The sequence below is a fragment of the Aspergillus welwitschiae genome, assembly GCF_003344945.1.
Source record: "Aspergillus welwitschiae strain CBS 139.54b unplaced genomic scaffold BDQ94scaffold_2, whole genome shotgun sequence".
NCBI classification, from domain to species: Eukaryota; Fungi; Ascomycota; class Eurotiomycetes; order Eurotiales; family Aspergillaceae; genus Aspergillus; species Aspergillus welwitschiae.
Genome location: NW_020798696.1, coordinates 547,430 through 568,961, shown reverse-complemented (window position 1 = coordinate 568,961; position 21,532 = coordinate 547,430). Strand labels below are relative to the sequence as shown.

Here is a 21,532-nt window from a genome sequence, read left to right as displayed (position 1 = left end):
AGAGAGAAAGAAGTGGATTCCAGAGCAGGCGTTGCAGAGATTAAAAGGAGCCCGGGAGTAGATCAAGAACAATCAAGGTGATGGAGTCGTAGATAACCCAGCAACCCCCAGAAAGGCTAGACTCGATGGGAGGGTAATAATAAGATCAGACTAGGAAAAGCATCTTGGCGCCTCTGCGCCGAAAGAGTAAATTAAAATTCATTTACAATTTCTGGATTTTGAAGAATAAATGACGACCAGACTGAATGTGGCAACTCTCCTGTCTCTGGGGAAATCCGCGAAGGGAAACCTCGGATTGGTCTGGCCGGTCCTTTGGATCTTCATCCACTCTTGGACCATTGGAAACATGAATACTTCTGAAACGGCGCGCGTTTATTTTCTTTTCCCGAGTATACTTTTTTTGTTGTAATGGTAATAATAATTGTCTTGTTTTTTCTTTGAATCAATTGATTCTTGTCTCTTTTGCAATCACACATTTCACTTCCATCCCTTCCTTTCCCCGGCGGAGACCCGCCGGCTGCTAACCCACGTTCTGCAAACATTCCTCACAAGGATGGAAGTGACATTGATAACCACCCTGTCGATAGTATTATAGGTCCAATAATAGAGTAGGCTGTTAGTACTCCTGGGGTACAAAGTATAACCGAAGGGGATAACCATCCAACCCTCCCTCTCCCTCCCACCCAAAAAAAGAAACCTTGATTACCCGACAGAAAAATAGACGTCACCGGCTGACGTTCACCCGAAAAGCCAGAAGGATAGTCAGGGGGTGGATTTGGTTCTCCTCCACTCAACATGAAGAAGCAGTTGAATTTCCACGAATCTCGCCAAGGGGAAACCCGAGGTGCTGGGCCAGTCACAAGCGAGCAGGAGGCGAGAGGGGATTCAGGGAATCAATCAATCGATTCCATTCAGGGAGGCCCAGCAGCGGCGCGGCGGGGCACCAGCAGAAGCAGAAGCAGAAGGGGAACAAGATGGAAACATGCCAAGCCTGCCTGTCGCTGCATCCCAGGGATCGGCCGCGTAGGCCTGCGTTTCGCCGGTCGATCGTTGAGCTTCTGGATTCTCTGGATTGGATCTTGTCCTCATAGGCTCAGCTGTCGAACCGTGCCCGGACTCTCACTCATTGGTTGTAGCCACAGTTGACGACGCGTACATTTCTCCGTCTGTTGCTTGGATAGTGCCACTCCCCGCCCGGGCTAATGTTAAGCCACCCACGCCATTCCAGCAAGTAATAATGAAGAAAAGAAAAGAAACTAAAGAAAAAGGGGAATAATGGTCGAACCTTTCTACTTCGAACATCTGAAAATAAAAGGAAAAGAGCCGTGCATGACAATTTTCAGCATGGTCTCCGCTCAGGGATACATAGTTACATTGGTACGAGTTACGAAATGCGAAGCAAAGAAAAAGCCTGAAACGTATCCTCCTCTTCTTCCATCTCCACCATACTCCAGGGTCTGTTCTGTTACGTATCATACTCAGTATGCCCCTGCATTCCTCCCTGTGCGGTGTAAGGGTGGAAATCTCTGCAAACTATGCTGAGCTGCGGTGTTTACCAGCAGCAGCACACCCATTCTGCTTTGAGATATGTAAGACTTAGTAGATGTGCAGAGTACAAATTAGCCTGTCCATGTGTATACTTCGGACATGGAATGTTTTACCCATGGAAATTCCTTGGTAACAAAGGTAGTGTGCAGTTAGCATGGCTGGGAGTGGCATTACTCTCCATTTCACTCCTTCCCGTGATGCTATCCCAATCCGGCTAGTCCCTCATCCTGGTCAACACCATGAGCATCTAATTCTGACGACCTTTCTTCCCTCCAGTGCTCGGTATACAGATCTATTGCCAGACAGACAGTTGGAAGACCGCTTGGATCTCTCCAACAATAACTATGGCGCTATGACACATGACGACCCGGATTGCTGCCTGTTCGTTCAGCGCTGCCCGGTATGAACTGGTTCTGTGTCGGACGCTACGAAGTATACGGCTCTCGACTCCGAATCCATCTGTTGAAGCCCCACACCCGCTGCGACAATGGAGGCAAGCTGCTTTGAGAAACCTCAGTAAAGCGTGTGAGTAAATGAGCTGTCACAATTGATACAAAGTGCATTGCATTCAAGTGTGTTGGACATGACCCTGATCCCACTACAGAGAAGCTTCACGGCGGTGTTGGAACTTGTCCTATCTCACTGTGGATCTATAGAAAGATCGACACGTTTTCTACGAACTATCAAGGTCCTATACGGTCTACAGAACACGAAATAGGCAGTTCTTGCCAGAAATCATGTTTCGAGTATCCCAGGTAGGCAATCTAAGCGTCTGCTTTAGAGCTTGAGATGCGAGGTCCAGTGCCCGACACCATCCACTATAATACTGTCCAGTGTCCACAATCTTGCCGTGCGGATGCTCTGACACCGACCCGTGCCTTTGTTCCACTGTGGAACAACTTGGAGCTTGAACGGTTGTCTCCATCTGGTGGCGGCTGTACACTTCCACGTCGTCGTCCGCGTAACTTGTCCAAGCCTCATCGATTGTATCCCTCTCCGCCAATGGCAATGGTGCATGGTATTAGCCTTCAGAGCAAGCATTTCTAGACTCATACTGGCCTGAATTAGGGTACAATATAGTGTGATTCCTCGTGGAACGCCACCCTTGGGATGTGATCACCTCTGACTGTGGACTATATGTTTCCCGTATAGGCTGTGTACCCACAATATTCCGAGGCACGGGCTGTCTAAGGTTAACCGTCAGGAGATAATCGAGCAAACAATTTCCCGGCGTGCCCTTCAAAACGTGTGTATCTGGACAAAACCGTGTCATACGACGCTTGACAAAGAGCCCTTTTTGCTTACGCTTGCTCATCTGCCAATTTGGCCACCTCAGTTGTCTGTCTACCTCGCAAGTACCTGCGACGTGACGTGTGGTGGTGGCTCAGCAAGTGGACGGCGTCAACTTTACTGCAATAGTCCTTTCCGAACCAAAGAGGCAAACTGAAGCTGATCCATCGACGAATCCAGTCTCCACATGTTATGAACACGCATAACCAGACAATCCCCACGCACTTCTCACTTGACTCGTCTTGGTTGTTACGGCCGAGCCTAGAAAATTGAAACTCGCCTTACCCGACCCAGTCCAAGCTGGTGCTACGGTCGACTAGTCCGACTGCCCCGTGAAAGTGGAAATTGACTAGTGCCGCCCTCTCCGCAAGCCAGAAGAGTCTCGAAGGCTTTGCGGTCTTGAGAAGGTGAGAAAATTAGTTCAGCGAGAGTTCGTATTTCCAAAGGTTTCTTGAATTTCCCTGTTCTCTCTCTTTTCCTGCCTCCCCCTTTTCCTTTCTCAAAAACCGCGCATCCTAGGGACAAAGTTGGAAGTCAGTTGGAGTCTGGCGGAGTGATAGGCCAAAAGCTCGACTGATAGTCATCTGGGCAAAGTGGGCATGGATCCCGTCCCCTATCAATCAATCAGACGACCAGTCGATAAATGAATCGTCGTAAGCCCCATCAACCTGCCCATATCAAGGACCGCTATCACTGGCGAGCCATCCGACGTGGGGTTGTGGACCCATGGGATTCCAATCCCCAAATCTCCGTCGAACTGCATGCGCTCGACCAAAAAGGTGATGCGTTAGGTAACGTTATCAACTTGTCACAGCGGTTTATCTCCACGATGGTTGATCGCAACACGACTGGTGGATGTTTTGAGCGTAGTCTGATGAGGATCTGCCCTCTCCTTCCGGTTTTTGCTACGGAGCACGAGCCGATGCGGCATTATCAGCAAGATAGGCCAGCTTGGACGTTGTTGCACAGTTCATGAAGCCGAGACAGAGGTGATACAGCGGTAATTCATTCCCTGCGTATGGACGGTGTAACGGGGATGAGACGGCAGGCAGGTAGTTCCCAGGCGCGCCGTCAATCAATCCCCTTCACAGTTCACCGATCCAAGGCCGGTGCGTGTCGGATCATAAGGGCCAACAAGGAGTTGTGCTTCCGAAATGGGAGGGTTGGCGAAAACGGTGTCCTCAGGCCATCTTGGTAGGCTGGATGCGATGATAACCATAACGGTGCAGGGTAACGGTGCAGTCGTGCATCGAGCAGAGCAAATCCATCAGAAGAAAAGAGTATAAGCAGGGTGAGAGGCCACTTATGTACGAATTGCCAAGAGCTGCTGTCACCATCGTCGTTGGCAGGCTCGCAATCGCCGCCCGCAATCACCTCATCTCCTTGGGACATGTCGACCCAGGCAGGAGTTAGCCCTCCCCCAGTCGATAGCACCCACAATCAACCACAATTTCTGGAATGGAGACGAACTACGGAGTCCTATTAGCTCCGTTCTCCAAAGATAAGCTTAAATTGTCTTGATGGCGCGGCCGTTGCGTGCTGGCTGCGTTGAGTGGTCCGGTCTCAGTTGTGAGATGTCTCGGGTGATCCGCTGTCAAGCATCGCGGCAGTGAAATTCGGCTGTTGGAAGTCAGGCAGCAGCCAAACTCCGTGTGACAGCAAAAATAGCGGACACACTTGGTCCCTGTGAAACCCTGGCAGACCCTGAAAGTGGCCCTGAGAATGGCTATATTTGCACTTGTGACAAGCATTGCATGGCGCTTAGTTGAACGGAATCTACTCGATTGGACAGTAGGGATGCAGGTATTCCAGAAAGGGTATGAACAGTCGCGAACCGGTACAACATTGAAAACAACCGCATGCAATAATGATATATAAAGAAACACGCCCAGACTTATCAGCCTAATGAACCCCTAACTCCTCTTGACCATGTCCCGTGGTCATATATGCAATTGTATCACCACAGAGCGATACTTTATACTTCCCCCTTCTTGCTATATCCCCCATATTATCTCCCTCATTCCAGCTTATCCAAGTGTTCCAACCTCGTCAACACGACCTGCTTGCTTGTTTCTTCGATCTCTCCTGCAAGGAATACCTCGTCCAGAATAGCGTATACCTGTACAACCATCAGCTCATCCGTCTGCTACCTATTTTCCCGTCCCAAACAATTCCGGTGGCACCACTTCACCAGCCTCTAGCATCACTCACCTTGTAGAAATTGAACACCAAGTCCAGCTCACAAACGTTTCCAAAGAACTGATCCAACACCTCGACGAAGAAGTGGATCGCCTCGAGGTAGGCTAGTTCGTTGTCGGTTGCGTCGACGCAGGCGCAGAAGAACAACCCCGCATATCTCCGGTAGACAACCTTGGTACTCCGCTTGAATTCGACGAAATTGGACTGGTATTTCTGATCTCGCGGGGCGACCAGGCGATGTACCTATCCAGCATACATTATTATGTCGTTCCGCGGCGGGGTGCCGTAGTAGTAGATAGTAGTGGTCGGGGGCATATAACGAACCTCGCCCTTTAGCTTGACTTTTTCTTCATCCTATCATAAAGCAAGAATATTAGCCGTCATGCAATTCCATCCAAGTAGAGGTGCACTTACGCTATACGGCGCATACCATTTCGCGAGCCGCGTCTTCCCCCTGTTCCTGCGTTAGGGGGTGTATTTCATGCATGGAGATGGGGCATTCCGGGGGAACGCGGGGTATGACTTACTGGCGATTCTGCACAAGAATGAATGAGAGAACCATCCCGTATGTAGTAATTGCAAGGGAGGAGGGAGATGAGGGGGTAGATAAGCAAGCCTGTAAGTGCAATGGAGTCGTCACTTGTTCTCCGCGGTGTCTCCGGCGGACAATGCGAGTCTCGACTCCATACTGCCAGTGCTGACCGCTTTGACCGTTGGGTCACCGATTGACTTTAAGCTTTCCAGATCGAATCTGCAGATGCCAGCATAATGAGATTGATTCATTATTCCCACCGACTGCTCGATAGGACTGGAATCAATAATCTCTTCTACAACTTTTCTCTTTCTTCTAGTCCAGCCCAGCTTATATAATTAGTTCTCTCTAGATAGGTGGTAAACAAGGAACAAACACAGAATCCAACATTCAAATCCGGACTTCACGGAGAGACCCTGCATATATCATCTGCCTTTTTTTGCTCTTTTCGCCTTCTTCTCTTTCATTCTTTCCCCTGCATATTATCTATCCCATCCCGCGCTGTGCAACCAAGATTTCCCCCAGCCCGAATCCGCCATGCGCAACCCCTAAGACTCACACTGTCTTCTCTGTCTTTCTTTCTACATCCTTCCTCTCCACCTGTCTCCTCACCTCCCCGAGATCCCGATTTAATATGAACTACTCCTCCTCCCCACAATACTACCGATCACCTCATTCATAAAACAACTCCCTCCTCCCTTGCTTCACCCACTCTCCTCATTTCCCACCCCCCTCCCCACACCCCCCTTCCTCATCACAATCACCAACCCACGAACTACTGCAGACGGCAGATTAAAATAAAATGCCCGTTTACATGCTCTACGGCTTTCGCTGGCCGCGCGCCGGCTTTACCGGCATCCGCGTATACATCGTTCTCCACAACCTGGAAGACGCAACAGCCGAATACCTCCAACAGCCCCTAACCAGCGAACTGGTCTTGGAATCGCTCAAGAAGACTGAACCCGGCATTATCTCTCGTCTACCCAACCTCCGCTTCATCGAACAATACGACCCGGAAGACACAAGCGACGACGCAGTCAGCAAGCCGTATGCCTACGTCGGTGGGAAAGTCATCTCCATCCCCGAGGATGTCGGCCCTACTCCCGAGACGAGCTGGAAACCAGAGGACATATTCAAGGAGGAGCCGTTGGAGAAGGACGCCATGGAGGCCTTGACGGAGTTTAGGGATAAGTATGCGGCTGGGGAGCGTATTGGCTGGTGGATTGTGTACAATGGCGATCCGGAGAGGTGGTTCCCTCATGACGAGGAGGAGGATGGGGATAGTTTTGATGATGGGTATGATGAAGAGGGGAGCTATGCTGATGGTGGAGAGTATGAGAGTGATCAGACGCAGACACCGCCGGAGACGCCTTCTTCTGCTACGGTGGGTTTATTCTTTCGGTTGATCTTCTGATGAGGTTTGACTTGGCTAATAGTTCATTGTATAGATGCGATTCCCCGAACGGTTGACTCGATTGTTTGCTAGGCGAACGGCTTGATGGTCATGGCTATGGCTATATCGCAATCCTCTCTACGGCTTATGATCTGCGCGTCGCTAGTTGCTAGCATTTTGTTTTCCACCAGAAAGCGGGTTTGGGTGTTTTGGGTTTGTGCATGTGATTTCATTAGCAACGTTCATTTTTGGCGTGATGAATATCTATCTATTTTGGTTTCGTTCCTCATCAGCGACGGTCTTTACATGGTACCGTATCCGCCCTTCTGCCAGCTAGCGTCGAAGGTGGCCTGATCGACAGCAAATTCCCGGATGTAGTCCTTCTCCAGGTCGTGCGCTCTCTTTCCAATCAGGACCAAGCTGTGTAGAGGCCGGCCCATCTCGACCTCGGCCAGTTCCTTCAGGGTACCAGCGACCAGCTTCTGATCCGCGGCACCCACACGCGCGGCACCGACAGCAAGACTGTCCGGTCCCCAGACGCCTTCCTGGCGCTCCTCCTCAGTCTCCAGCATCTGACTGGCACACTGCGCAACGGTCATGAAGCGAGGGGGCTCGTAGACCAAGCGGCCCCGAGCCATGTTCTCAAGCGACGGCTCCTTAACCTTGATATCCAGAAGAACCAACGTGTGCAGACCCAGCTGAACGTTCTCCTTGACCCGATCGTAATAGGATGAGGGCTTCCAGTTCTCAGTGAAGAAGACCATGCTGACGGTCTGGCCGAAGTTGTACAGCTGCAGACCCGTGCAGCCGATACCGGACATGATGGATGCGTTGGGGATGACCTTGGACTCGATGCCCAGTTCGCGAGCGCGGAGGACCAGATCTGTGTGTGTAGTGGCGCTGATGGATTGTCAGAAGCGAAGCCCATATAGCGCCAGATGACAGTGAACGCTGGTACATACCCAAATGGATCTCCAACGACGAGGAAAGCAACATCGACCTTGTCTGCGTCGGCGAGAATCTCATCGCTCCCACTCTCGACCTTTTCGCGGTCGGCCTCGATAACAGGACGTCCATAGAAAGCTTCCTACTAAACCAATCATTCCAGTTAGTCAAATCCGTACGTAGGGAGACAAATCGCGTAGTAATCCGTCAGGCGACACTCACTAGTTTCTCCTTGTCGACGAGCAGAATAGCCGTGTATGCCTCCAGATAGACACGCTCGGCCTTCTTGACGATTTCCAGACCGCGGACCGTGATATCGGTCTCGTCAGCCAGACCAAGTCCTACCAGGTAAAGCATTGTGATGTGCGAATGAGAATATCACCAACAATTGTAATTGTGAGCGTTCGTGAATATTCACACCAGCCGGGAAACTTTCGACATTCCCCCACCAAATGCGGCGGAGGGCAGCCGGAAATCGGATCATGTGATGATCCGGATATGCACTGTAAAGTCACCTGGGGGTGCGATTCACGTGCGCCAACCAGCATCCAGGCACTGTTCCTTCTTCTCATACTTCAACTGGATCGAATGGATGCCACATCGTCAATATCCGTCCCATCTTCATCCTGATCAGACAGAGATCCGGACTGCCCTTGTCAACGACTTTGCAGTGGAGCATGCTCGATCAGTGTTCCTCTCACCTGCATCATGTCGACTGATCGTACCCCCAAGTATCGGCAGGAGATCCAGCAGGTAAGCACTGTTCTGATTTTGTATCTGGTCTGTTTCTGTGAGCATCTGTGCTTCGTGTCTACTGGAAGGGACTGTGTTAGTTCTGTGTTGTTTGCGATGTCATGCTGTGGCCTACATGCTATCCCCATCATTGCTCTCTGATAAGCGATGCTCCGCTTTATGGATGTGAGTTATGGGGCATCGTCGAGGCAGCACTCATGCATGGAATGGTGAATTCTAGCACGCGATGGTGTTTGCTCTTTTGCAAAATGGGATTATCAGGATCCTCTGTTGGATGTGTTATTCTACTTCCTGCCAACTCGCATGACTGGGGTCTACCTGGATATCGCGTGTCTGCTTGTCGCTGGAGGCGGATATCTCCAACCATGTCTGCGGATCCATACGATTCGGATGCTACTATCTCATGGCATGGATGGGAACATCTGGAAGACGGTCAGATGACGACTGCACCACCGGTGCCAGTAGTCCCAGCAGTCCCAGCAATCCAGCAGCAGACACACGATGAACCGTTGGACATGTACATGGGAATGGATACGGAGACCAAAGAGATTTTCAAAGAAATGCTAATTGATTTCGCTCGCAAGATGATGTTCGTCTCTGGTGAAACTGCCGAACCGTCCGTTGAAACCACGACTCTCATTGAGGATATTGTACGCCAGCAGGTTGTCGAAATTGTATGTTCTCTTCTCTTCTCTTGCGAACTACGCTAACTTCTGCAGCTCGCGCGAAGCACTGCCCTAGCGACTCGTCGCGGCGTGCGATCGATCTCTACTGATGACTTGATCTTTCTCATTCGCCATGACAAGGCCAAGGTGTCGCGTCTCAAGACGTTCCTGTCCTGGAAGGATGTCCGCAAGAACGTCAAAGACTCCGATGACAAAGGCGGCGCCGATGCTGCAGACTTTGCTGGAGCTGATGACCCTATTGCCGGCGGAGTCGTCGCAGGACCGCAGGATGTTGCGTCGAAGCCGAAGAATAAGCGTGCTCGTGTGGGTCTCGCCTGGGACGTAAATAGCTTTTACTCCGTGCAGGTTCCTGAACGTGAGGACGAAGAAGACGAGGAAGAGGAGGAACAGAACTACGCTACGCTACAGCGCCTTGCCGCCGCCGACGAACGTACCAAGAACATGACCAAGGAAGAGTACGTCTTCTGGTCAGAATGTCGCCAGGCGTCGTTCACCTACCGCAAGAGCAAACGGTTCCGCGAGTGGGCCGGATTCGGTATCGTGACTGAGTCCAAGCCAAACGACGATATTGTTGATATTCTCGGATTCTTGACATTCGAAATCGTGCAGACCCTGACTGAGGAGGCACTCAAGGTCAAGGAGCGGGAGGATCGCGAGAAGAACCGTCGTGGAGGCGGAGAAAACGGCGAGAGCAGTAAGAAACGTACGCGCGAGACTGGATTATTTGATCCCCCTGAGGAGGGTCGTACCCCGGTTGAGACCAGACATATTCGCGAAGCGTATCGCAAGCTGCAGGCGACTCCTAATAAGAATATTGCCATGTTGCTGCATAATGGACGCCTGCCAGCTAAGATGCCATTGCGATTGGTAGGTTCTTACCTCATCTTTGAATTGGTGGTTAGGTGCTAACTATGACAGATTTGAGGGATTATTGGCGTTAGCGATGGCGTGTGCCTCATTCTCAAGATACCCTTGGCGTTACGATAGCATGGTTTCTTGATTTTTGTTGCTCTTGATTGAACTTATTTGATTCAATTTGATTCAATATGATTATCAGACCGATGGGCTTGTCGTTGTCTTTCGAATGGTCTTGATAATCTTGATCCATTGTATCTTGGATAATGGAATCTGATGGATTGCTTGTTCTTTTTTTCTGTTTTGTTTCTCATCCATCTAGTCATACTTGACTGAACATCTTGTATCACTAGCTATTTTCCCTTCATGTCTCGTTCGACCGGTCTTGATTGAACTTGTCAGATACAGCCTGGCGCTATTTTCATACTCGTTCTCTTGTTGACTGGTCCTACTTGACCAAAGTTATCTACTTTGCAGCTTGAAGCTAGCACATAATTGATTGATTATCTTACAGTCCGACACCGAACTAACATAATACTGCTCATATCTCATAGCCCATACCAGCACTCACCCAACAACACCCACAGAATTACTCAGGATGCGTCCGTCTCCCTATAACCCAATCAGTCAGCAACTACCCCCAACCCAACTCCCAAAGGAAAGAACAAAAACTTACACTCATCAAACTCCCCCCTCCCGATCTCCCTAATACTATTAACAGCGGGCACATCCCCCCTAGCAACACTCTTCACCGTCTCCACCGCACGGCCAATAACCCCCTTCCTGGAGACCGCATACACCGCCGTCTTCGCCTCCAGCTTAATCACCCCGATCCGGGGATCCTCGGGTCCACCATCATGCACGCCATCCCCCAAATCGCCCAACCACGCCTGCAGCGCCGGCGAGTAATACTTCTTGACGGTCTCCTTATCAGCCACGATACTCGCCGTTCCGGAAATAGATGCCCACGACCCGCTGATTGGGTCTAAGAAAGACATGTTGGTTTCAGTGGGGTGGGCAGTCAAATCCATAGTCTTGTGGCTGAAGAGGTTCGTGTGGAAGATTAGGGTGGTGTCGCCTCTTTCCTATTACATCGTTCATGTGTATTAGTTTGGGGGAAGACATTCATTCATAAATGTGGTTCGGTATGTATGAGGTATGGGAGAGACGGGGGGAAATGCTATGCTACCTTCCCAGCAAGAGCCATACACCGACTCGTGAGCAAATCATCGTCCGAGGACTTTGTCGTGAGCATGCCGAATTTCTGTTCTGTGATGAAGGTCGACAGGTCGGTGATTTTTTGGGCGAGGGGGAGGTCGTCGTCTAGGGATTTGGCTTTGTAGGGGTCGAGGGGCTGGGTGCCGCTCGTGGTGGGGATTGTGGAGGACATTTTGGTTGATTTTCTTTGCTTGGTTTGGTTTGGTTTGGATGGATTTGATAGAATAGTCAATTGTAAAGATGAATTGTTGGAGGAAGAGGGACTGTATGGGAGCTGGGGGTTGTTTATATGATATAGTAGGGTTGGATTGGATGGCGTAGAAGTGACGTCAGGGTGGTAATTGGTCAATCTGCTTTAGTCAAGACTATATTTAGCCAGAATGATGAATGGAGTGTGGGAATGGTGTCATTGTCAGATTGATGTCAGTGGTGACGATCGGGAGTACCTTGTAGCATTGTGGTTCCTGGGTTAATTCTTTGAGTGGTGGTGGTGGTTGGGTTTGGGGAGTCCCGTCATTCCCGAGTATATACGAAAGTACTTAGTGTTGGGACCATTGGATGACTGCGGGATAACCCTCTGGATCAGGACTGGATTTAAGAGTGGTAGAGACATATTTACTTTCTAGAAAAATCCATGGTTTTGGTTGTTCTACTGGTACTATTGGGTAACTACTAGACAAAGCGGAATCTATATATCTTAGTGTGGTGTCTGGGTCCAAGTAGTTTAGTCCACATCTAGAATAGTAGTAACCCATTATTTACAGCCACGTTGTTGATCATTCAGTTGGAGTTGAGTCAAGTCAAGTCACTTAATATGTCATTACTCATTAGATCAGTCTATAGGCTCACACATAACTATACCACAGCGTCATCTGCAACTCCTCCAACCGTCGCAACCCTCCCGATACCCGCCCCAGCGCATCCGTCAGGAACGCACTTCGCGTCGACCCCGGCTCGGGAGCCGACCACGTCGTCCACCCCCGCGACATAGCTCGCTGGAACGTAGTCTCCGCATGAGTGTCCGGCCCTAGAGGCGCCAGCTCCACCACGGCCTCCGGCCCCAGGGTCAACAGATAATTGATCCATTCATGCAGCACGATCATGCCCTGATTCCGCTCTAGAGAGACGCCAGCGCTCTGAAACACGCCGAAACGGCGGGCGCGCTCGGTTTCACCGCGCAGGAATCCCAGCATGTACTTCATACACGTCCATACCTCGTCCATGTCTTGCATGTCGCTCACCGTGAGGCCTCCGGGATTGCCCTCTCCGAAGCCCGGAGGAGGGTCAAACAGAATGCTGGCTACGTCCTTGGGGTCTGGACAGGGCTGGAACGGGGATCCGGTTTCCCCGCGGAGCCAGCTGACTTGTCCGTCCATGTCTGTTTCTCTACCTGTCTGCATTCCGAAGAGGAAGCAGAAGGTCCAAACACGCCAGATGGCGTTGTCTAGCCGGCGGGCGCCTGCACTGGACGGACGGGCAAGGGCAGCGTATGAGCTGGTGCGCATGACTCCTCTGCAATGGGTCATCATCAAGCCCTTAAGGGTGGCGAGGGCGCGGAGATCGCGGGTTACGGAACGGTAGTAGACCGTTGCAGAGGGCACATCCTGCGGATCTGTATTTTCATGGATATCACTCATCTGACGGAGTTCCCAGGCTGCAGGGGATCTGCGTCTAATGGTGTTCTCCATCAACGGGAGTTCGTGGCGTTTGAAAACGTGGTAGGTGGCTTTGCTGGTCTGAGCAAAGGAGAAGAGGTCATCCAGGTCGTCGATCTGGAGAAGGATATTCAAGATCATGTCTTCCATGCCGGACTTGGAGAGGCTCCATCGGTTGGATGTCATGCGCTGCAGGTCGTCATCCAAGGCGGCCATGACTGCCGCGAATGGTGGAACGGAACTGCGTGGCTCTGATCTTTCATCAAGCGCAGGACCTGTAAAGAAGCGCACGGAGGGTGCACCTTCAGTGAATGCTTCGTCCTCGTCGTAGCCAACGTATTCCCAGCTGCTTTCATTGTCATCACCTAACGTAGGCCGTCGAATTGGCTTGTCAAACAGCTGGCTCACAGGCTGATCAACCGGCTTGTCAACTGCCTCAGGCTGATGGAAATCCTGGGGAGGGAGTTCGCATGTATGGTCTGGGGGTAAGGAGGAGTGTGAAGTCGGTGGGGGTGAGTTAGAAGGTGCAGTGTCAACACCAAGAAGTGGTTCGTTCTGCACCCTCGTAAAAAGCGATCGGAGAAATTGCTGATTAGATTCTGCTTGCAAAATCATGTCCATAGTGTACCCATCCTCGAGCAAACTCGCTAGGACATTCTTCATTCGCTTTATGGCGTCTTCATAGTGACCGTCATCTTCCTGGCCGTCAAGAAAACCCTGGCCATTATCGTCCTCCGGCGGGCGCTGAACAGGTGGTATCGTCGACATGCGAACAATGATTGATGCTCTGCGCACATTCTGGTACTTGTTCTTTTTCGTTTTGCTGTGCTTGAGCGCTCCACCATCGTGGGAAACGGCTTTACGGGTTAGGACACGCCGTACCCCTGCCTTTAATGACTGCCACAGAGGTCTGTCGTCACCATCTGGCTTTAGCTCCTGTTTTGATGTCTTCTTCACTGGCTGCTTTTGCTGGACATGCAAGTCTGTCGGGCTCGAGCGTTTTGGATTATGGCCGTAGCCATGGTTGCTCGTGGCAGGCGGCAATTGTTCAGTTTTGATACCGAATGTTTGCGGCCACTCAGGGGCATCCCTAGACCCTTTTCCGGCTGGTAAAGAGCCGGTAAGCACTGGCACATGCTCATACCTAAGGTTCGTGGCCGTTCCCGTGTCTGGGATTGCCACTGTAGGTCGCGGGGTAGTGGGACGGGGAGTTGTAGATCGGGGTGTGGAAGGCTGAGGAATGGTAGGTAGAGGAGTCACAGGCCTGGGGGTGGTCGGCCGAGGGGTTGCTGGTCGGTAAGACATAGATGGGGGTGTCATCGGCCGCGATGCTGCAGCGAAAGGTGCTGCTGGAGGAAGAGGTGTTGTAGGTCTGGATGTTGAAGACACCGGCGTAAGAGGACGTGGCGTTGTAGGCCGAGGTACTGCACCAAAGGGCGCTGCGTGAGGCTGAGGTGTAGTTGGTCTAGATGTCGAAGATACAGGAGTTATAGGGCGGGGTGTCGTAGGCCGAAGTGCTAGAGGCTGAGGCGTATAGCTCGTAGGGGACTCTCTGAGAGAGCTCTGCCCGCCACTTGATCTACCAGATCCTCTCGAATGCGCGCTGCCACTTACTCCAGGGACCGGGGGTAGAGGCTTGAACCTCCACTCGGACGCTGATGGTGAGCGCGTCGCAGAACTCGCGCTAGATGTGTATGAATAGCATGGGCTGGGCGGGCCGTATTCATCTGCCCTTGTCTTGGGTATGTGTAGATGTGGCACAGCCAATCTATCTGCCGAGTCCCAAGTCGTTTCCAGTCCCGCGAGGAGTAGTTTGTCGTCAACATCTGGGGGCGGCATTTTCAATTGGTTGTGTTGGGCGCGACCCGCGCTATCTTCGGTGTGGTCCTCGAGAATATCGTTTGGGAGAAAATAGAGAGTAGACCTGGAGGAGGCGAGGCTGTCCACTGACTTTATGCCTTGCGGGTTACTGAACGGGGCGCGTGGAGGGGCTATTGGAGATCTGCAGCGAATGGGTGCATAAGGACCCGAGGTATAGTCGGACATGGTATGCAGGGCGATCATGAAGAATCACCGCTATAGGTCCAGAAAGGTCCAGAAAAAAGGTCTATAATAGTTTGGGAGGGACGGACAAGGGTGATATACGTCGCAGCCTGCGGATGACATACCCCTGGGACCCGATTTCGACTGATACGCAAGCCCACCCTGGGCTTGAATCCTGAAAGCCATGGGCTTGGGTCCATAATGTTTTGAATTTAGTCACAGGGCCCACGCGGACCTGCGGTATCAGCAAGCCCAGAAGCTAGAACCTGGCCATGAAAAGGGTGCCTGCGAGAGCATAGCCCAACCAATGACCAGGCGACTGGGGCACAGGCAAGCACAAGTGCTCTGCTGACGGAGGATCAGCTAGCAGGGTCGTGGCAGTGTTTGGAGCAAGTTGACTGAGAAAGGCAACACAACAACACGGTCGCTAGAGCACTTGTGCTCTTGGAGAAACTAGTTCGCGATGGCGTTGGGGCCAAATCGCGTCAGAATCTGCGAGGAACCCGGATTGCGACGAGCGCGACACTGAGTAATAGTTAGTGACTGTTCAGCTCAGCAGCAGGTTTGAGAACCAGACTCACTCTGGGCAGAAACATTCGCATAACGAAAAATGATGGTGGATGTGGGATGTGGTGGGAAAATGTTCTCAGAGGCAACGGAAGAGAAGAGAGAGTGGAGGAGGGGCCAAAAGAGAAGGCGGATGAGATTCTCTCGCAAAGCCTCCCTTCCACCTTCAACTTCCGCCCCCAGAGACGATCCAACTTCATTTCCGTCTCAGCCGATCTAGAAGCGATTATCCTACGACATAGCCATGTGGCAGAGTCCACCCGGCCAGGCACATCAGGGAGCAGATCGTTCCGTGTCCCAGCTGACATCAGATGTTGTTCTTTCAGGGGAACCGTTTCGTTTTTGGGGCGAAAACCGCCCACCAGAATCTGTTGCAAGGAGGAAGTTGGTCTTGAAAGGAGGGAGCTGTGATGTTAAGGTACCTACTCATCAGGCTGACTTTAGTTGCGTTAAGTGTTACTGACATGGAAAGCTTGAGGACGGAGTTCAACCATTGATCGCCTAATTCTCGGCCACAACATATTCTGAACACGAAAAGAACCTACACATTGCCTGAGGAGATCTCAGTCCAGCACATCCGGATCTCCTATTTGTGTCAGCTCAACAAGGCTCTCAAAGGAATCGGAAGTGGATACGAGCCACATGGGTGACATACCATTCCCCGGATCCGGTGTCTTCTCCTTTCTCGAACCTGATCAGCACATTAAGGCCTGCCAGTCGATTATGAGGGAAACGGCCCCTTTGTTTGATCACCGGGTTGAATGTGCCTTGCACTATCGTGTAACAGGAAGGTAGCTTGTCGCGTCTTAAGGCACAATGGTATATCCGACCAGTGATAGAAACACGCTCAGATGAGCTTAATGGCAGCAGGAGATAGATGCTTGGTCTCAGTGATAGGTACTAGACCTAACTATGAATGGCTTTATGCATGACTAGAACAGTTCTCACGTCGTCAGCGAGGCTGCATTAGAGCATTACTTGCAACTGGACCAAGACGCTGCCTGAAACGAACGCTCTCTCACGTTGGTTTACCATCCAATTGAAATATCCACAGTCAATCATGCTACTTGTCGCTGGGTGTCTTGTACTTGGGTCTCAAAATCTCCCTTTTTTTAATACCAAATATGAGGGAGAAAAAACCCCTAGCCTGATACACAGTGGCAAAGATTTCATATATCACGCTTTTCTAGATAGCAAATATAATCTGTTAAAACCTGCCTAACCTCATACACGGGCTTACTCTGCGCCGAGCCAACAATTTGGAGATGGATTCTCATGATTGGATTCTTCGTAAGGGTTGTAAGCTTCCCCTGAAACGGATTACATGCATGAGTAGTGCGTTTGAGCTTTGCATAACTTCCTACACAAAACCGTCTTCTCCACTAAGTTAACATAATACAACACTGTTTCCTATTTCTATTATGGAAAAATATTTGGACGACAAACTTTCTGATACAAAAAAAAGCGGCCTGATAAGAGGCATGTCCCTGAGTGGACTATCGCACCGCGTTCGACTTATCCCAACCGATACTCATGACATGCAACCCCAGTCGGACCAGTCACACTATAGATACCAGACTAAACGTCCAACCTCAGATCTCAGTACCAAACCCCAGCCGCAAAACAACCGCACCAACAGTCACCACTACAGAAAGATTAGACTTGGTCATTCCCAGACCCTGAACAACATCCAACACCCCAGTCCAGTCATATGCCACCAGCATCCGTATGATAGGATACCACCACCAGGGAAATGTTGCAGCCAACCAGCAAAACACCCACATGAATCCAACACATCGCTGCCAGAAAGGTGTTTCAGCAGCAGTGTTTTTCTCTCCTCGTGACAAGATAGCCCATAAGTGTTGGACCGCGTCCTCAAACATGATGGCACCGGCTTGTGCGATGAAAAACAACATTGCGCCGGTGTTTCCCCCTTCGATTCCACTGGCGACGTTTGTGAATACATGCATTAACCCGGAGAGAATGAAAACTATGGTCAGGTTGAGATATCGCTCTGTTAGGGAGGGCTTGGGAAGGCCGAGGATACGGCAGGTGATTGCTGTTGAAACACCGGTGTATGACCAGCGGAGGTTTTGATGCCAAAATTTGCTGGGTATTGTTATATGTCAGCAGGAGCTATCTCGCTTCAAGAAGCAACAATGAGATGAAGTGGAATGAAGGGCAGAAAATGTGAACTAACCCCCAGAATCCACGAACAGTAGACGTGTCGGCCAGGCTCCCAAACTCCGGGGGCCACGAAGCAATTGTTGTCATTCTGGCCGCTACTGAGATTAGAGATGCCATCCGGTACATAGCGTCCAGGAAAAGCATCGATCCGGGGAACCCAAAGAGAAAGGTGACTGTGACTCGTCCGAGAAGCTGCTTCATGCTAGAATCTGCCAACTGGAATTCGCGCCCTGATCCGTATATGTATGACCCATCGTCATCCTGCACATCATGAGTTGCTAATGACGTGAGCACGAGAATCAAGGCCAGAACTTCCCATATTGCAATCGCTAGCTGCCTTCTTATGAACTGGCCTCGGCTGGGTGGTTTTGCTCGAAGCACAAGCGGGTGACTCGGAATATTCTTGACTTGCCAGGGTGTGCCGATACCACGGGTAGACTGGAGTAAGGCAAAAGCAGACGCAAGTTTCCCTGCATTCGTACCCGGCTGCCCTGCTAGATCAACTTTGGCAATCAGAAGCAGGTTTATATGTTGGATGAGTACAGTGAATGGCATGCCACTAAGAGTGACTTTGGCATAGGTATGATGATCGGTCATCTTGATCAGAACGCCTTCGATATAGGCCATGTAAGTAATTGAAGGGACGCATATCCAACGTAGGAAGGAGTTCCGAGGCGTTCTAGCGATGAGGGCGACCGTAATGAGGCTTTGAAGTGTAGTTACAATGGTGCAAAGGAGGTCCAGTGAGGTTGCCATCTCGCTTGGTGGTTTGAAGCATCGGCAGCTGAGACGAATATGTCGAAGGTCTTGAGACTGCTGCTGACCAGACAGTCGTTGACCCTCGAGGCAGTGCCATCAGGGGCGCGGAAGGGCCGGGTTTTAACGGCTCAGGTGGATGCCCATGTAACAGCTGCAGGCCTCGCACCACTTTCTCGTGCGACAACAGGCGAGCATCCTTGATGAACAGAAGGTATTGAAGGGGGTCATCTTTATTTAAACCAATATCTCGAGGCAAAGCCTGGATTCGTCATTCGGGGATGTGAGCCGTAGAGGGTGTTTGCCAAGTGCAAGATCTCACGAAACAGCCTCAAGGCAATGTATTGCGGCTATGAGAGCAATGTGAGCCATTTCCATTGCCATCAATCAGGTGTAACCTGGTGTGGTAGTTGGCGATCATGTTTTCCCGCAAGGTTCCGCAACATCGACTATGTGGGTGACTTCCCCTGCAAGATAGACACCTAGCTGAAGTGTTTCAAGCAACTAGTTGAAGTTCTGAACCATTCCGTAACTGCATATATCACTCGCCAATGTCAGTATGCTTGTATTGTGTGTGGATCAACCTGGTAATGGTTGCCTTTGTTGGTAGCCCTGATTTCCTGCACTTTATTCCTGGAGCCGTACCTGTATACAAACCGAAAAAAGAAGAGGAATTTGGGGAATCTCAAGAACTTAAAAGAGGAATATAAGGAACCCAACATGTTTGCACAAGATATTCATAGCCAGCTGTCGTGTATTCACCTGTGGCTGGAAAGGAGACCGGCACTTTGCAAGTCATCTTCCATTCGGCGAGGCTTCTTGGTTTGCCGAGAGAGAACGCCGAAGTTGGAGTATAGTACGCTCAGGTCAAGTGCCATCGTCGGTTTGCGGGGAAATGTAACAAGACTGTTAGACGGAGGCTTGGTGAGTAAAATAGTAGTATATCCTAAGCCGAATCTTCAATCGGCGATTTGGTGACTTTTCAAACGCCGGTCCAATGACATACCAGTTCCCCAGAGAGTCCTTCTCGGACCCCTCTCGCTGATCATTCTTCTCCCGCGCATCTACCTTCTTCACGCTTTCTATCCCCCAGCAAGTCTTCCTCAAATGAGGTCTTAGACCATCTGTCAAACGAAAGAAATTGCCTATTTATTGTTCATTATCAAAGCTGCCTGCTGTCACGATTACACCAACTTCAAGACTGCATGATAGGACGCACGATAGGCACGCCAACAGAAATGGAGAGAATAATCTCACAGGTTATTGATCAGGCCAGCGCAGGTCTTCGTGAACTGAGCGTTAAGGCAAGGAAAAGTCCATCTTCCATCTCAGCATTCAACATCTAACAAGTGTCCAGATTCACGACAACCCAGAGCTGTGCTTCAAAGAACACAAAGCCCACAACGCAATCTGCGACTACCTAGAGGCCGCAGGTGTAGCAGTAATCCGTCAAGCATACGGCCAGGAGACCTCCTTCGTTGCCGAATACGGTGACAAAGACGGAGAAACAGTCGACTTTTGCGCAGAGTACGACGCTCTCCCAGAGATAGGTCACGGATGCGGCCATAACCTCATCGCCGTCTCTTCCATCGCCTCATTCCTGGGTGTCGTTGACGTGATGAAGCGAATCAAGGTCCCGGGGAAAGTGCGCTTATTAGGAACCCCCGCTGAAGAGGGCGGCGGCGGTAAGATCAAACTGATCGAAGCGGGCGCTCTGAAGAACACAACTGCCTCGTTAATGAGCCACCCAACACCCCAATTCCCTCATATGCCTGCGGGCTCTGCGGGCGTCGCATTTGGATCCTGCTTAGCGGCAACGGGGTTCCTAGCAGATTTCAAAGGGAAACCTGCGCACGCGGCTCAGATGCCCTGGGCGGGTGTTAATGCTCTTGATGCGGCATCATTGGCATACCAGGCTGTTGGTTTGCTTAGACAGCATATCAGGCCCACTGATAGGATCAATATCATTATCCCGGAGGGGGGTACTGCTCACAACGTCATTCCAGATAAGGCGCAGATTCGAGTGAATGTCCGATCTGAGACGTTGAAGGAGATGAATGCTTTGCGGGAGCGCGTTGAGAATTGCATGAAAGGAGCGGCGCTAGCTACGGGCTGTGAAGTCGATATTGTTTCTGCGTATGATCTTATTCCTTTCTATTTTATTGAAAGATAGTGAGACTAACACCTGAACAGAATGGACCCATACGCGGACATTCGACCCAACGAGGGCCTATGTAAAGAATTTACCCGGTACATGGGTTCCAAGGGAATGAAATACTACTGCGATCTGCAAAAGAAGGATATCGGTGCGTTCAGCACAGATATGGGTATGCACACAGTCAACTCTTTCATAACATCACCATCTCTTCTTTGCTGACCAGAAACAACTATAGGTAATATAAGTTACGAAGTCCCCTCCTTCCACGGCCACTACTTCATCCCCACACCCCCCGGAACAGCAATGCACACCGAGGCCTTCCGCGATTCAGCAAAGACAGAAGAAGCCCACAACATAACCATGTCAGTAGGAAAGGGCATGGCTGTAGCCGGACTCAAGGTCCTGACCGACGAGAGTTTCGCGGCCCAAGTGAAGGATTACTTCGAGAAGGATAAGAAGTTGCGATAGAACTCTGCTACTATTCATGCGACGGATCTATTGTCATGCAATGATGGTTGATACTTAATAACTATATTAAGTAGTAAATAGACGCGTAGATCGCAATACTACCAGATAGTAGAGTCCTCACAAATATATGAACTTGGAGGTTGAATGAAATGTAAATCGATGCATTCTACCAGAACCGATAAGATAATGAATGTATAGTTCCCGAACACCTAATTTCGGCACCAGCAAGTAATCAATCAACCTATGGAGTATTGAAGAATGAAATTAGCTGTCTTTTTG

At 50.6% G+C, this 21,532-nt stretch overlaps 8 protein-coding genes across 8 annotated transcripts; 3 read left to right on the top strand and 5 right to left on the bottom strand.

The window, feature by feature from the left end:
* Positions 1–4,393: 4,393 nt before the first annotated feature.
* BDQ94DRAFT_133973 (AP-2 complex subunit sigma) lies at positions 4,394–5,743 on the bottom strand. Its single transcript, XM_026764385.1, has 5 exons — positions 5,565–5,743; positions 5,452–5,491; positions 5,362–5,391; positions 5,050–5,280; positions 4,394–4,957 (listed from the first exon to the last, which is right to left on the bottom strand). The coding sequence occupies exons 1-5, from the start codon at positions 5,597–5,599 to the stop codon at positions 4,856–4,858; spliced, it is 438 nt and encodes a 145-aa protein (XP_026631508.1). The 5' UTR covers positions 5,600–5,743; the 3' UTR covers positions 4,394–4,855.
* Positions 5,744–6,139: 396 nt separating this feature from the next.
* Positions 6,140–7,166, top strand: BDQ94DRAFT_44450 (AorFlbE). Its single transcript, XM_026775792.1, has 2 exons — positions 6,140–6,953; positions 7,018–7,166. The coding sequence occupies exons 1-2, from the start codon at positions 6,372–6,374 to the stop codon at positions 7,066–7,068; spliced, it is 633 nt and encodes a 210-aa protein (XP_026631507.1). The 5' UTR covers positions 6,140–6,371; the 3' UTR covers positions 7,069–7,166.
* Positions 7,167–7,192: 26 nt separating this feature from the next.
* Positions 7,193–8,314, bottom strand: dph5 (diphthine synthase). Its single transcript, XM_026764384.1, has 3 exons — positions 8,130–8,314; positions 7,925–8,049; positions 7,193–7,862 (listed from the first exon to the last, which is right to left on the bottom strand). The coding sequence occupies exons 1-3, from the start codon at positions 8,262–8,264 to the stop codon at positions 7,265–7,267; spliced, it is 858 nt and encodes a 285-aa protein (XP_026631506.1). The 5' UTR covers positions 8,265–8,314; the 3' UTR covers positions 7,193–7,264.
* Positions 8,315–9,025: 711 nt separating this feature from the next.
* On the top strand, positions 9,026–10,287 carry BDQ94DRAFT_165622 (transcriptional regulator SPT3; the record flags this gene model as incomplete). The annotated part of the gene is made up of 3 exons (XM_026770361.1): positions 9,026–9,334; positions 9,380–10,217; positions 10,265–10,287. The coding sequence occupies 3 exons, from the start codon at positions 9,026–9,028 to the stop codon at positions 10,285–10,287; spliced, it is 1,170 nt and encodes a 389-aa protein (XP_026631505.1).
* A 432-nt stretch (positions 10,288–10,719) lies between these two features.
* Positions 10,720–11,773, bottom strand: BDQ94DRAFT_133963 (blue light-inducible protein Bli-3). Its single transcript, XM_026764383.1, has 3 exons — positions 11,391–11,773; positions 10,878–11,286; positions 10,720–10,813 (listed from the first exon to the last, which is right to left on the bottom strand). The coding sequence occupies exons 1-3, from the start codon at positions 11,589–11,591 to the stop codon at positions 10,791–10,793; spliced, it is 633 nt and encodes a 210-aa protein (XP_026631504.1). The 5' UTR covers positions 11,592–11,773; the 3' UTR covers positions 10,720–10,790.
* Positions 11,774–12,264: 491 nt separating this feature from the next.
* BDQ94DRAFT_179602 (uncharacterized protein) lies at positions 12,265–15,138 on the bottom strand (the record flags this gene model as incomplete). Its single annotated transcript, XM_026773428.1, has 1 exon — positions 12,265–15,138. The coding sequence occupies one exon, from the start codon at positions 15,136–15,138 to the stop codon at positions 12,265–12,267; it is 2,874 nt and encodes a 957-aa protein (XP_026631503.1).
* A 2,138-nt stretch (positions 15,139–17,276) lies between these two features.
* BDQ94DRAFT_165619 (wax synthase family protein) lies at positions 17,277–18,498 on the bottom strand (the record flags this gene model as incomplete). The annotated part of the gene is made up of 2 exons (XM_026770360.1): positions 17,277–17,793; positions 17,885–18,498. The coding sequence occupies 2 exons, from the start codon at positions 18,496–18,498 to the stop codon at positions 17,277–17,279; spliced, it is 1,131 nt and encodes a 376-aa protein (XP_026631502.1).
* Positions 18,499–18,666: 168 nt separating this feature from the next.
* BDQ94DRAFT_165618 (M20 family metallopeptidase) lies at positions 18,667–21,253 on the top strand (the record flags this gene model as incomplete). Its single annotated transcript, XM_026770359.1, has 4 exons — positions 18,667–18,774; positions 19,985–20,763; positions 20,821–20,954; positions 21,021–21,253. 4 exons carry the CDS (start codon positions 18,667–18,669, stop codon positions 21,251–21,253), a joined length of 1,254 nt encoding a protein of 417 aa, XP_026631501.1.
* Between the last annotated feature and the right edge of the window lie 279 nt (positions 21,254–21,532).

What these genes read in the sequence shown, in the direction of transcription:
- BDQ94DRAFT_133973 (XM_026764385.1), bottom strand. Translation starts at nt 5,599, where the DNA reads ATGGTTCTCTCATTCATTCTTGTGCAGAATCGCCA. An exon ending in ATTCTTGTGCAGAATCGCCA is followed by an intron (nt 5,492 to 5,564) that starts GTAAGTCATACC and finishes ACGCAGGAACAG; the next exon opens with GGGGAAGACGCGGCTCGCGA. An exon ending in AAGTCAAGCTAAAGGGCGAG is followed by an intron (nt 5,281 to 5,361) that starts GTTCGTTATATG and finishes TATGCTGGATAG; the next exon opens with GTACATCGCCTGGTCGCCCC.
- BDQ94DRAFT_44450 (XM_026775792.1), top strand. Translation starts at nt 6,372, where the DNA reads ATGCCCGTTTACATGCTCTACGGCTTTCGCTGGCCGCGCGCCGGCTTT. An exon ending in AGACGCCTTCTTCTGCTACG is followed by an intron (nt 6,954 to 7,017) that starts GTGGGTTTATTC and finishes TTCATTGTATAG; the next exon opens with ATGCGATTCCCCGAACGGTT.
- dph5 (XM_026764384.1), bottom strand. Translation starts at nt 8,264, where the DNA reads ATGCTTTACCTGGTAGGACTTGGTCTGGCTGACGAGACCGATATCACG. An exon ending in TCGTCGACAAGGAGAAACTA is followed by an intron (nt 8,050 to 8,129) that starts GTGAGTGTCGCC and finishes TTGGTTTAGTAG; the next exon opens with GAAGCTTTCTATGGACGTCC. An exon ending in GTCGTTGGAGATCCATTTGG is followed by an intron (nt 7,863 to 7,924) that starts GTATGTACCAGC and finishes ACAATCCATCAG; the next exon opens with CGCCACTACACACACAGATC.
- BDQ94DRAFT_133963 (XM_026764383.1), bottom strand. Translation starts at nt 11,591, where the DNA reads ATGTCCTCCACAATCCCCACCACGAGCGGCACCCAGCCCCTCGACCCC. An exon ending in GTATGGCTCTTGCTGGGAAG is followed by an intron (nt 11,287 to 11,390) that starts GTAGCATAGCAT and finishes ACGATGTAATAG; the next exon opens with GAAAGAGGCGACACCACCCT. An exon ending in GAGGGGGGAGTTTGATGAGT is followed by an intron (nt 10,814 to 10,877) that starts GTAAGTTTTTGT and finishes ATTGGGTTATAG; the next exon opens with GGAGACGGACGCATCCTGAG.